Below are 13,707 nucleotides of genomic sequence, written 5' to 3'. Positions count from 1 at the left end.
TCACTTGACAAAAGTGATCGAAGTTTATAGCACTTTATAAGGGACTTCTATCAGTAGCTTTATTTTGCAGAAAGAATATACACAATCATGGTATATTTAACTACAGAAAAGTGTACTTTCCTTAATAACTGACTTTTTAAAAAAGAATTGTAACCTTGGCAATGTCACGTTGTGGACAATAAGTGGCAATATATTAGTAACTTGTAGAAAGTTTTAACTTTTGTCCTTTCCTCGGTCCACAAAATATCAGCATTATTAAAGATAAACCTGTCAGAGTAAATCGATCATCTTGGCCTGGAATGTCAATGTACAAATTACTTAACTGGAAAATAAACTGCTATCTAACACATTGAGAGATGTCCCTCCTTGACATTTAAATGCTGGAACCATTTGTGAGATGATAAAATCACTGTTTATTTGATAGTTTTGTTTAAGTTATTATTTCCCATTACGTGCTCAATTTTCTAGGGCAGGTTTTTGATCAGCTATCAAGAGTGCCAGGGGATTTCAGAACAATCTTTCCTTATCTTAGTCACTTTAAAAAGAGAAGACAGGAGTTCTTTAGTTTCCAACAACATTAACAGAAATGAATTTGATTGCTGGTATTTTCTGTTGTCCTTTTAGTTACAAAACATCTTCAAAAAGTAACAAAGTTACAATCTTGTAAAAAAAAAGTATTTAATATTAAAGTTGAAAAAGATGTTTCAACTAACAGACTTCTTAACTCAGTTTTATTTAAGTCTTTTGTCCCTTTGGAGAAATGTGATTGTACTGATCATTCAGAATCGTAGAATCCTATAGTGTGGGAAGAGGTTATTCAGCTCATCAAGCCTGCACTAACCCTCCAAAGAGTATCGACTCAGACCCTTTGCCTCACTCTATCCCCATAACCCCACATTTATCATGGCTAATCCACCAAGGTTACACATCCCTGGACTCTATGGGCAGTTTAGCATGGCCAACCCACTAAACCTGCACATCTGTGGAAGGGAACCTGAGCACCCAGCAGAAACCCACTCAAGCATGGGGAGAATGTGCAAACTTCACACAGATAATCATCTGGAGCTGGAATAAAACCCAGGTCCCTGGCACTGTGAGGCAGCAGTACTAACCATTGTGCCACCCCTTATTTATTTCATGCTGAATTTCACGAGAACAGTTAATGTAAATCAATGTACTATCAAGGTGGGCAGAAAGAGAAAAGGTCTCAGTGATACTTAGGAAATATAATAACTGCTATAAATTAAATTCTCCAAACTGTACAGCAAGTTAGCTGTAGTTTGACTTGTTTCTATATAGATATTGTAATGACAGCGTCAATTATGTATTTGTCAAAGCCTGCCAATGGTATAAACAAAAGTCAGTTCAGTTGTGCTATAATTAACTAGAGAAGGCAGTGTGCAGATTGTAGCAATCAAAAATTGTGGGAAATATCAGTATTTCAGGATCAGGCCCCGAAGGGCAGTTAAAGTCAAACAGATTGTGGTGGGTCTTGGGTTACATGTGAAGCATACCAGATAAAGCTGGAAAATTTCTATCCCGAAAAGGTCATCTGTGAACCAAATGGCTTTTTATGACAATTGACAACAGTTACATGGACTCCATTTCGATAGCTTTTCATTCCAGACTTTTACTGAATTGAAATTTCACCATGGAATTCCGAAACATGTCCCCAGAACATTGATGTGGGTTCTGCGTTATTGGCTTAAAGACATCACCACTATATCATTTCCTCTCCCAGTCGGTCAATCAAGTCCGGCCCTGTCTCTGGACATTCTCCATATCACTACACTTCTTTTTCAAGGATTCGTAATACATTATTGCCATTGAGTCTGTATTGACCTTACAGACAGAGCATCCCAAATCTTAACATTAAACCTAACTCTGCCTCAGCAAGTCTCCAGTCATTGGTCTCTATTTTTCTGCCTCACTTTATCAACCCCTCAGTCATTGGAAGTAGTTTTGAATTATTAGCACTATGTTATTATTTCTTAAATTTTGATCAAATCCCCTCTTAACTTTCTCTACTGTAAAAGAGAAAAATTCCAACTCCTCCAGTTTACGTTCTAATCCAGCCTTAAATAAGGGAACATGCAATAAAGTGACAGCTCCCAAAGTTTGGATTAGCCACATGATAGCAATGAACAAATTGGAGTTAACGTTTCAGGTCCAATGACCCATCTTCAGAATTCTGAGAAAGAGTCAATCAACCAAAAACCATTAACTTTGCTTTCTTTCCTAGATGGGATGGGCTCATGAAGGGCAGATCATGCTTAATAAATCTTTTGGAATTCTATTAAGTCATTACAAGCAAGGTGGACAACAGGGACCCAGTGGATGTGGTGTACCTGGATTTCCAAAAGGCTTTTGTCAAGGTGCCACACAAGAGGATGCTGCACAAGATAAAATGCATAGTGTTACAGGTAAGGTATTAGCATAGATAGAGGATTGGTTGACTAACAGGAAGTAAAGAGTGGGGATAAATATGTGCTATTCATCTGGCAATCAATAATTAGTGGTGTGCCTCAGGAGTCCATGTTGGGACCGCAATTATTTACAATTTCTATGATTTGGAGTTAGGCACCACATGTGAATTGGCAGTTTGCCGATGACACTAAGATGAGTGGCAGAGCAAAATGTGCAGAGGACTGGGAAACTTTCACAAGAACATAGATGCTTTAAGTGAGTGGGCAAAGGTCTGGCAGATGGAATTCCTGATAAAGGGCTTTCGCCCGAAATGTCGATTTTCCTGCACCTTGGATGCTGCCTGACCTGCTGTGCTTTTCCAAAACCACTTTAATTTTGACTCTGATCTCCAGCATCTGCAGTACTCACTTTCACCTAGGTGGAATACAAATGTTAATAAATGTGAAGTCATCCATTTTGGTAGAAGCAACAGTAAAAAGGATTACTTGAATGGCAAAATTTGCTGAATGCTGTTCTGCAGAGGGACCTGGGTGCCCTTGTGCATGTATCACAGAGGGTTGGTCTGCAGATACAACAAGTAATTAGGAAGGCAAATGGAATTTTGCCCTTCATTGCTAAAGGGATTGAGTTTAAAAGCAGGGCGTTAATGTTGTAGCTGTACAGGGTGCTGGTAAGGCCACATCTGGAGTACTGCACAAGGTTTTGGTCTCCTTACTTAAGGATGTACAAGCACTACGGTGGGTGGAGAGGAGGTTCACTACTTTGATTATAGAGTTGAGGGGGTTGGCTTATGAGGAGAAGCTGAGTAGATTTGGATTATATTCATTGGAATTTAGAGGAATGAGGGGGGATTTTATAGAAACATATAAAATTATGAAGGGAATAGATACGATAGAAGTAGAGAGGAGGTTTCCATTGGCAGGTGGGACTAGACAAGAGGGTATAGTCTCAAGATTAGAGGGAGCAGAGTTAGGACTGAATTGAGAAGGAACTTCTTCAACCAGAGCATTGTTAATCTATGGAATTCCTTGCCCAGGGAAGTAGTTGACGCTACTTCAGTAAACATTTTTAAAGCTAAGATAGATAATATTTTGAACAAAGAATTAAGAGTTACTGTGAGAGTGTGGGTAAGTGGAGTGGAGGCCATGAATAGAAGAGCCATGATCTTATTGAATGGTGGTGCAGGCTCGAAGGGCCAGATGGCCTGCTCAGAGTTCTTATATTATGCTCTTATGTTCATCACAGATGCTGCCAGACCTGCTGAGTTTTCCAGCAATTTCTGTTTTTGCTTCTAATTTCCAGTTTTTTTTTGTTTACTGAAAAGTTAAAAAAGGTTGATCTAACGAATATCAAGAAATCTTTGAAGAAATCTCACTATCCCATGCCAATCATTGAAGACATTTTGCCACAATTTCCCAAGGCAGACAAAGATCTTTACTAAACCTGACATTTACTGACAGTTGAAGCTGGATGAAAGTAACAGCTTTCTAATCCATTCTGGATGCCATCTGGGAGAAATAGATGGTTGCACATATCTGTTTGGCATGTGTTTGGTATGAGTATTCATGTAGACAGCAGGAGTTTGAAATAACCAGTAACCCATCACCAAGTCATCCTTTATTTACATGTGGCAGGTCCTTGACACTGATCCAGCTCCCTCAGAACCAGCTCTCAAGGTGAACAGAAACGCTGACTCTCCTATGTATATCTGTCAGCCAGAGCTCCCTAACTGGGGCTGTTAATCTGGTCCAAAACAGAGAACTCATGTTCGATGAGGTGCACTTGGTTGGCCCTATTACAACAGTACATCCTACGCCCTGAGTCCGAGGACAGACTAATTTTTTTTAAATTAAGCTCCTCCTGGGGCACCTTAGCACTGAGTCAGGTTCTTCCAACTCTGCCTCTGATACAGGCCAAGTGAAATGTACAGTAGCTCGCCTCTTGTGCCAGGAGTTTCTCTTCTTCAGGCAGCAAAGGTGTTGAGATGGCAACATCCATCGTGTCCATCTCAGATTTTGAGGTATCTTCAACGTTTGACAGAGAGGGAAAATCCATGGTCTCCAGAACACAGTCAGAAAGGCTGTTAAGGAGCCGGGCACATTTTGTTCCCGCACCTGTTTGGGAGTTTGCAGCTTCCATATGGTCTGTATGCCTGTTCAGAACCAATCGCACCAACCCAAACTTTACACATCACCTGACTTGACCTTAAGACATTTAACGTTCTGACCTCCATTGCACTCTGTGGCAATGAATTCTACAGGCCCACCATTCTCTGGCTGAAGAAATGTTTCCTCATCTCCATTTTAAATTGACTCCGTCTAATTCTAAGGCTGTGCCTACGGGCCCTAGTATCTCTGCCTGACAGAAACAAACTCCCAGCATCCACCCTTTCTAAGCCATGCATTATCTTGTAATTTTCTATTAGATCTCCCCTCAACCTTCTAAACTCTAATGAATACAATCCCAGGATCTTGAGCTGTTTGTCGTATGTTAAGCTTACCATTCCAGGGATCATCCGTGTGAATCTCCGCTGGACACGCTCCAGTGCCAGTATGTCCTTCCTGAGGTGTGGGGCCCAAAACTGGACACAGTGGGGCCTAACCAGAGCTTTATAAAGTCTCAGTAGCATATTGTTCCTTGTACATTCCAACCCTTGAGACAAATGACAACATTACATTTGCTTTCTTAACCACAGACTCAACCTGCAAAAGTTAATTTTTAGAGAATTCTGGACTAGCACTTTCAGATCCCTTTGTACTTTGGCTTTAGGAATTTTCTCACTGTTTATAAAAGAGTCTGTCCCTGTATTCTTTTTTCCGAAGTGCAAGACCTCACATTTGTTCACATTGAAATTCAGCCATTTCTTGGACCACTCTCCTAAACTGTCTAAGTCTTTCTGCAGCCTCCCCACCACCTCAGAATGACCTGCCTGTCCGCCTAACATTTTATCATCAGTGAACTTCGCCAGAATGCCCCCAGTCCCTTCATCCAGATCATTAATATATAAAGTGAACAGCTGCAGCCCCAACACTGAACTGTGGGACACCACTTATCACTAGCTGCCATTCCAAAAAAAAAGAACCTTTTATCCCAACTCTCTGCCTTCGGTCAGACAGCCAATCCTCAATCCCTGCCAGTAGCTCACCTCGAACACCATGGGTCCTCACCTTATTCAGCAGCCTCCCGGGAGGCACCTTATCAAAGCCATTTTGGAAATGTAGGTAGATAACATCCACTGGGTTTCCCTGCTCTAACTTACTTGCTACCTCTTCAAAGAATTTGCACCTCATAATCGATCTTGCCTCTTATCAATGGCAGGGCCATTCCGGTGGTTCCTACACCAAAAACATTGTTTCCTGAAGCAAGTGGCCTCTCTTGCTTAGTAGAGTCTTCTGTCTGGCATTGGCATTCCTGATACCTTTCACCCTCCCTTCTACAGGTCCGGCGAGATCAGATTTAACCAGCTGTGGGGTTTTCTCCCCATTAGTAGCTCTGATGGAGTTATTCCTGTAGTTGCATGAGGGGGTGGTCATGTAATCAAATAGGAACTGGTACGGTTGGTATCTAGGTGAAGCTGTAGGCTGTTGCTTTAAGCCTGCCTTCAAAGTTTGGACTGCTCTTTCTGCCAGACCATTGGATGATGGATGGTGGTCTGGAACTGTCCTTAAAATGATGACTGCCATTCAACTTTTGGAAATACTCAAGATTCCCTTCTGGCAAACAATGGCCCGTTATCTATGGCTAACACTTCCGGGAGTCCGTGTATTGCAAAAGATGTGCACAGTACTTCTTTTGTTGTTCTCATGTTTGACGAACTAACTGGAAGCACGTCCAGCCATTTTGAGTGGCATCCACAATCACTAAGAACATTAAATCCATGAAAGGATCTGCACAGTCAACATGTAACTGAAACCACATTCCCATAAAATGGAGCTAGGTCTGCAACCAATTCTGGCCATCAGACATAACCTCACTCCTACATTTTCAGTTTGGAAACCCCTGGATGACTCTGGAGTGAACTTTGTTCAGAACAATCACTCTTGTTCCCCATTATAAATATGCCATTGTCTACAATGATCTGGTCTCTCAGAGTCCAAAAAGGTTTCAATTCTGGTTGAAACAGCTTTTTGGTTTGCCCCATCACCACCAGCTGTTTCAGTTTTGCCAGGACTGGATCTTTCTGCATCCAACGTCTGATATTGTCAGCAGTGATTGGAAGGGTGTCCAGAAAATTGCATCCGCTTTTACTACTTGGCCTCCCAGATGGTGTTCCAACTTGAAATTATACACAGTTATTATTAGAGCTCACCGTTGAATTCAGCCTGAAGTTATGAATGGTGCTGCTTTGTCTTCTTTAAGTAAACCTAGCAGGGGTTTGTGGCCCATTGTTATTACAAATTTATGACTAAGAGGAATTGGTGGAACACACTGACTCCAAATATAACTGCCAAACCTTCCTTCTCTATCTGCGCACATTTACACTTGGCTACACAACTATTTCAATGGCTGACTTTTTCCTTTTCAAAAAAAAGGGAGTTGATGCAGAGGTGCCAGAGTGGAGACCACGTTATATGAGAACTTTCCATAATAGAGCATCAGCCCAAGGAAAGACCTCAGCTCTGGTACAGACATGGGAGCTGGGGCACTTTTACACCCATTGGAAGATAAAGTGAGGGTGATCAACTTGGACTACACAGCCAACAAGACTAAGTAGGTTACTTTGGGTGCCTGGAATACACAGGTTTTTTCCTTCTAAAAGGTGTACACCCACCAGGGAGGGACATCTAATGACCATGTCCTGGTTCTCCAAGTGCTGCTTATTGGTCTTCCCTGTTAATACAACATCGAGATACATGGTAACCCAAGGTAGACCTTGTAAAAACGATCATCTGCTGAAAAATTGCACAAGCTGATGATACCCCAAATGGCTGTCTTGTATATTGGTACAAAACCTTATGGGTATTAATTATAGCATACTCTGAATCTGCATCTAACTGCAATTGGAAATATGCATGCCTCATGTCTGGATTTGTGATGACAGTCTCCCTGCCAGCTCTCCATATAAATCCTCTATCCATTGCACTGATTATTTATCCAGCTGTGAAAAGCCATTCACCATTTGTTTAGAATCCCTAGGAACAAAATGAGTCGACCCATCGGGCTTTACAACCAGTACACCTGGTGCTGCCATTCCACAAAATGGTTGGATGACTCCTCTTTCCAGCCTTCTGATCTTTGCCTGTAAGGCAAATGGCACACGGCAGGCCTTCTTTATGAAATTCCTTCCTGGTCAGTATGCAAGTTGGCCTTGGATCCTTTGATTGTCCCTAGAGCTTTCTGAAGTACTTCCAGATCTTTAATTAGGACTTCACTCAGCCAACCATTTTTGAATTGAAAAATGACAAGCCAATCAAAGTGAATCTTTTTCAACCAATTTCACCCCCTCTGGCTTGGGCCCCAAGCCTTTTACAAATATCAGTGATAACTGAGACAGCTGCTTCTCATAAAGACCCGAATTGGAGTTGTACCCTTAGTCTGTAACAATTCCTTGGTATATGTTCCTAGTCTAGCGGAGGTCTTGCTAGAGTGTAAGGGCTGGTGGTCTAGAGCAGATTTTGTTAAAGACTGGTTCTGCAATCACTAAAATGGCCTTGCTGCTATCGACCTCCATTAAAACCAGGTGACCATTTAACCAGACATTTAATTTTGTCTGGTTCTGACTTGGACCTTACTAAGAAATTTAATTGTTCTGAATTTGAAGTTGTGGACTTTCCAGGGTGTGCACTCTCCCAGCTACTGGACTAGCAGTGCTCTTACTCAGTCTTGGTCTAGTGGGACTCTTTTGCTGTCTTGGGTCACATGCTGGCAGTAACTACAGTGGCTTGCTGGCCCAGATCCTGATGAAATTTTAACCGTTTGGTCGAACCTTGCCTTGGTTTTTGAGATTTTATTATGGACTGACCTAGAGTCCCTCTATTCAGGATATGTCCTGGAGTGAGGCAGTGCAATTGCCTTCAATCAAGTGATGTTCCCCAAGCTCGGTCAGACTGGCGAGGGTGTCCACTTCCATCAGCATCCCCTGCAACACATATGCTCGATTGCTGCATTTTCTAATAAAGTCATTTATAGTGCTTATTTGAAGTCCATTTGGGCTTCAGCTGAGGCACTTTTGCATGGTTGCATCATTAATCCCATATACAAAACACTCAGCATCTCATTAAATGTTAAACCAAAGTTGCATACCACTACCACTCATCTTAACCTAGTTAAAAATCCTCCAACACTGCTTGTTTTTTTTTTAAATTTTATTTTTTTTTAAATTACAAAAGTTTAAAAAGGAGAACAGTTAACATTTACAGTTGTATACAAACAATTTTACAAGAGAGAAGCAGCAAAGCCAGGCCCCAAACCCTACCATTCAACCAGTTTACAGGGAGACGAGGACAAACCTCAAATCCCAGTTTCACATATGACAAGACAGCAACACTTGTTTGTGTCTGCGAGCCAGGACTTCCTGACTGGACCAGATTAACAGCTCCAAAATCAGGGAATTCATACTCCATGACAACCACCTGGCTGATTCATTACAACCACTACAGAGAGATTGTTCTTTACCTTCCCCAATTGGAAGCTACTGTAGATGATCTGCTAGTCTATGGTCTTGGAGACAAACTGGAAGAAACCATTGCAGATTACAATCAGAATTTTGTTTGACTGCTGGAGAGAGCTCACCAGATGAAACTGAACAAAAAAAAAATTGAAGAATTCTGAAGTCAAATACAGTCAGTTCTGTTATAACATGTCTTTCTTCAACACAAATTGACTTTATGATTGAAGGATTTACACTATTTGTAGACTGAAACTTTCCTTACCTGTATTGGCTATAACATGATTCTGGTCCCATTATTTTAAATGGCAAGGCTATTACACAATTTTCTTAAACGCTAGATCGAATGAGAACCAAGCTATCACAGGCTGTATACTGACAAGAGACTCGACCCAGACCCTGACAAGTTGAGCTGTAGCAGAGGTGCATTGATCAATGGATATAACAAATTGTGGCACAATTTTCATATGTGTGAAATATTTAGCAAAGTTCTTGGTTGATTTATCATTGGAATGTGAGCCTCCAAGCAAGCTCTTGCGAATGATGTACTGTGTTATCGGGACATGGCTAAGAAGTAGCTTTTCCCCAGAATCAAATAGTTAGCAACAATAACAATGCAGAGGTACTGAGATATTAGGGTGGAAATCACCTTGCATGGGAATGTCACTGAGAAAGTACTTTGCAGCAAGGATCGAGCAGTTACATTTGTATCCAGGATATTTAGTACAAACTGAACAAGGCTAAATAAAAGTGTGCCTGGTATTGCCTCTTATTGTGAGCATTTTCATCAATACCTTTTTGGGAGAGATAAAGTTACAGTAGTGTCCTACCACAAGCTACTTCAATGTATCTTCCTCAACTTAGTTTTATTTGGTTTAAAGCATCTGCAAAGAATGTTACTTTGCAGAGATATCATCTCAAGATCAGACTAAGCAAAGGAAATAGATGTACATTGGTAACATGCTGTCCAGAGCAGCATATTGTTATGAAAAAAAGTTAAGGATTCAAATATAAATTGTGAAACTTCCCAAATTAACATGAGCACCATACTCTAGAAGTCATCAACCCAGCAGAACAGTGGAATCTGAAAGACAAACATCTTGCACAATTCAAGCAAACTGTATATTATGATGAAATACTGCAGGAAGTAGTGATAAGCAGTTCTAATGAGCGATTCACAAAAATTAATAGGATTGTGCAGCATCTGGGGTGGCCTGAGATGTGTTCTAAATGTGTCAAATATTATTTGCCCTTAAATCCCTGATGGACAATACATGTTCATTTTGTTCCAGATCATGGCTTTTCCTATTATCTACATTAAAATGACTGGATTGGAAGATTATAGTTAGCACATCTGCAATTTCTGCTCATATCCCTCAGCAGATTAGAGTGCATCTCAATCAGGCAAGAGTGAGTACTGCAGATGCTAGAGATTAGAGTCATAAGTGTGGTGCTGGAAAGGCACATCAGGTCAGGCAGCTTCGGGGAGCAGGACACTCAACATTTCAGGCAAAAACCTTTGATCAGGAATTAGGGCTTTTGCTCAAAAAAAAGTCGATTTTCCTGCTCTGCATCTCAATCAGAATGGGTGACTTATCCACATTAAGTACTTTGACTTAATTCAGTTTTTCACTAATTTAAATTGATTGCTCTCAGGTTCAAAAGCTCTCTACCCTAGCATTTTGACTTTGTTTAAAGTCCTCCAGAATGGAGAATTACAAAGATTCACAATTTCTCTTGGATTTCAGTCTTATGTTGTCAATTCATTACCCTGAGAATATGAGTCTCTAACTCTTGCAGTCTCTACACAAGTAGGCACCCCTCAGAATCTTAAGTTTAAATAATAGTACTTTTGATTCTTCTACATTCACTTAGAAGCTTCTATTTTCTGCGACATATGCTGTCTATTAAAAATCCTCTTTCAGGCTGCTAAGTGATCAGTTGGGACTTGAGCCCAGACATCCTGGTTCAGAAGTAGGTACATTACCAAAGTTTATTCTTTTTAGAGATGCTCTGACACAAATCTGGATTTTTTTTTTCCTTTAACCACCAAATCACCAGTGTTACAAGTTAAAATGTTCACCTAATCAGCACCAGGAGCAGTGCAATATGACTGCTGTTTTATTTTAAAATCTCCCTCAAAATTAGCAGTGTTTAAGTCAAAGTGAAGAGCCCAACTCAGTTTGTTTTTTTAAAAACCACTGATCCAGAATGTTATTGCATACCTCTGAAGCCAGGAGAGCTCAAACTGTGGTCTCCTGGGTCAGAGGTAGGGACACTACCACAAGAGCCCAAAAATCCTTGGATGTTTAAACAGCACATCACACACACCTCTAGAGACTGAATTAGTACTTGTGTTATATTTAGTACCTGTCACCTGAGTACCATTGACACTTAATTCAATTAACAGATTGCTGAGAGGGTTAATTAAAACTTGGTGAGATTGGGTGAAATATCAGTTCAGTTCCCAGTAATATATTGCTCCTGGATTTTCATGCCAGTGATAATCTGATATCATACCATTTACATTAACTTTTCCCCTAGTTTTCTGAACATATTTGTCTAATTGATTGACCTTTTGTCCTGAATTACAATCCCACCTGATAGGTGATGACGATGACAGTGTGCATAGAAAGGTCAATCAGTGCTCCATATAAAAAAAAATATCTTCCCTGTAGAAAAACTATTTGCAGATGTCTGTAGCATTTCATAGAGTGAAGTCTTAAGCTGACTTAATTCTTGTAACATGTTCATTTTGCTTTGTCTAAACAGATATGAGGTATAAGGAGGATATTACTAAAAATGGAGAGGGTTCAGAAAAGGATTTCCAGGATGTTGCTGGGAGTGGGGGTTTGAGTTATATAAAAAAAAATAAGCTGGATAGACTGGGACATTCTTTCACTGGAGGGTAGGAGGAGGGATGACCTTATAGAGATTTATAAAATCATGAGAAGTATTAAAAAAAGTGAATAGTAAAGGTCTTTTCTCTATGGTGTGGGAGTTCAAATGTAGGGGGCATATTTTTAAGGCGAGAGGAGAGTTTTTAAACAAGACGGACATGAGGACTAATCACTTCACACAGAAAGTGAGTGGAGTGAACTACCAGTAGTAGTAGTGGATGAACCTACAAATACAAATTTAAAAGACATTTGGATAAGTACATGAATCAGAAAGGTTTGGAGGGAGATGGGCCAAATGCAGGCAGCTGGGACTAGCTTAGTTTAGGAACATGGTCAGAGTGGACTAGTTGGTTCAAGGGCTTGTTTCCATGCTGACTGACTATGACTCAGAGATACTATTTCTTCCAAATGTGGTGGCATAGACTATTATAGTGGTGTAAATGTAATTATATTAGAAGTTGAAGTGAAGTAGGGAGAAAACATTGGACTGTAATCAAATGAACATTTTCTGAATTAGCTCAAGATATTTTTTCCATGAAGATGGATCAAACAGGCAATTGGACATCAAACATAGCAAGCAAGCTGCAGATTATCTCATTCAGCAGATTTGATCGGAGATTGAAAAGCACATAACTCCTTTTCAGAACAAGTTCTGCTCAATTAATATTTACTGGTCATCAATGGATCCTTGTGCCTCTGTTAAAATGTACATATACCTAATTTCAAAATATGTTCCATAACAGTTTTGACAAAAGAAACAGAATTATACTAATCTCAGGTGTGAGTTGCATTTTGTAAGTGATGATTAATTATACACTTTACTTGGCTGGATCCAATTTGTTGATCTTTACTCCCCATCACCTAAATTTAATGCATACTTTTCCCCAGTTGATCAACTTACTTGGTACTGGGCTCCAGATAAGCAATCAGACCCAATGCAACAAATTGCTTGATTTTACACACAATAATATATTATTGTCTAAGTCTGAGACTGTTGTATTGAAAATACAAGGCAATAAAAGTGCTAAAATCTGAAAGGCAACAAGCCATTTGATACAATATTTGACTTGCCATAGTTATAGGTATTTAAATACAATAATGATAAACTTACAAAAAAAAGTTAAGTTCTGGATATTGTTTTGTATAAGTCCTAGATTCGAGCTAATTTATGAAAAATTAAAGCATACCATTCACAACAATTCAAAAATGAAGTACAAGAACATGGATATAAATAAGTTAAATTCTTGGTCAATAACTTAAGCCAGTGTTGTAGTTAATTTGCTCACCTTTCGAGGCATGTTGCTGGTAATGCAGCCAATCCTTTGCACATTTTGGCAGCTCCTTTGCTTTGGTGCCTCTCAGCAAGATAAAATTGCTCTGAACTTGAGCTTCTTCTGCTGCTTGCTGCTGTGCCATGTAGATTATATACAGACTTTCCTCCCTTGAGTGACGCTGGCTGGTCAGCCAATTAAATCTTTCAAAAGTGATTATAGTCCAGGGATCGCATGAGTGCCTCACTCTAAGGAGGGATCTGCAGACTACAGCCTCCAGCAGTGTGCATAGAAAGGTCAATCAGTGCTCCATAAAAAAAACATATCTTCCCTGTAAAAAACTATTCGCAGATGTCTGTAGCATTTCATAGAGTGAAGTCTTAAGCTGACTTAATTCTTGTAACATGTTCATTTTGCTTTGTCTAAACAAATCTTCAGCATAAATCTACTGTACTTAATGATCTGCATACTTTGAATTTAAAATAGCACTAAGCAATGAGTT

The 13,707-nt window shown here is 40.0% G+C and overlaps 1 protein-coding gene across 1 annotated transcript in view; it reads right to left on the bottom strand.

Moving 5' to 3' along the window:
* LOC140479663 (regulator of G-protein signaling 5-like) overlaps nucleotides 1-13,402 on the bottom strand; it is a 41,341-nt gene extending 27,939 nt beyond the window's left edge. Inside the window, exon 1 of the mRNA XM_072573608.1 lies at nucleotides 13,221-13,402. Coding sequence (XP_072429709.1) covers nucleotides 13,221-13,264 — 44 coding nt within the window. The 5' untranslated portion in view covers nucleotides 13,265-13,402. The remainder of the gene's footprint in view (nucleotides 1-13,220) is intronic.
* Nucleotides 13,403-13,707: the final 305 nt, after the last annotated feature.

This window comes from Chiloscyllium punctatum, chromosome 7 (assembly GCF_047496795.1).
Source record: "Chiloscyllium punctatum isolate Juve2018m chromosome 7, sChiPun1.3, whole genome shotgun sequence".
In the NCBI taxonomy this organism is placed as follows: Eukaryota; Metazoa; Chordata; class Chondrichthyes; order Orectolobiformes; family Hemiscylliidae; genus Chiloscyllium; species Chiloscyllium punctatum.
The sequence above is the reverse complement of the archived record's forward strand: the minus strand, read 5'-3'. Positions and strand labels throughout refer to the sequence as shown.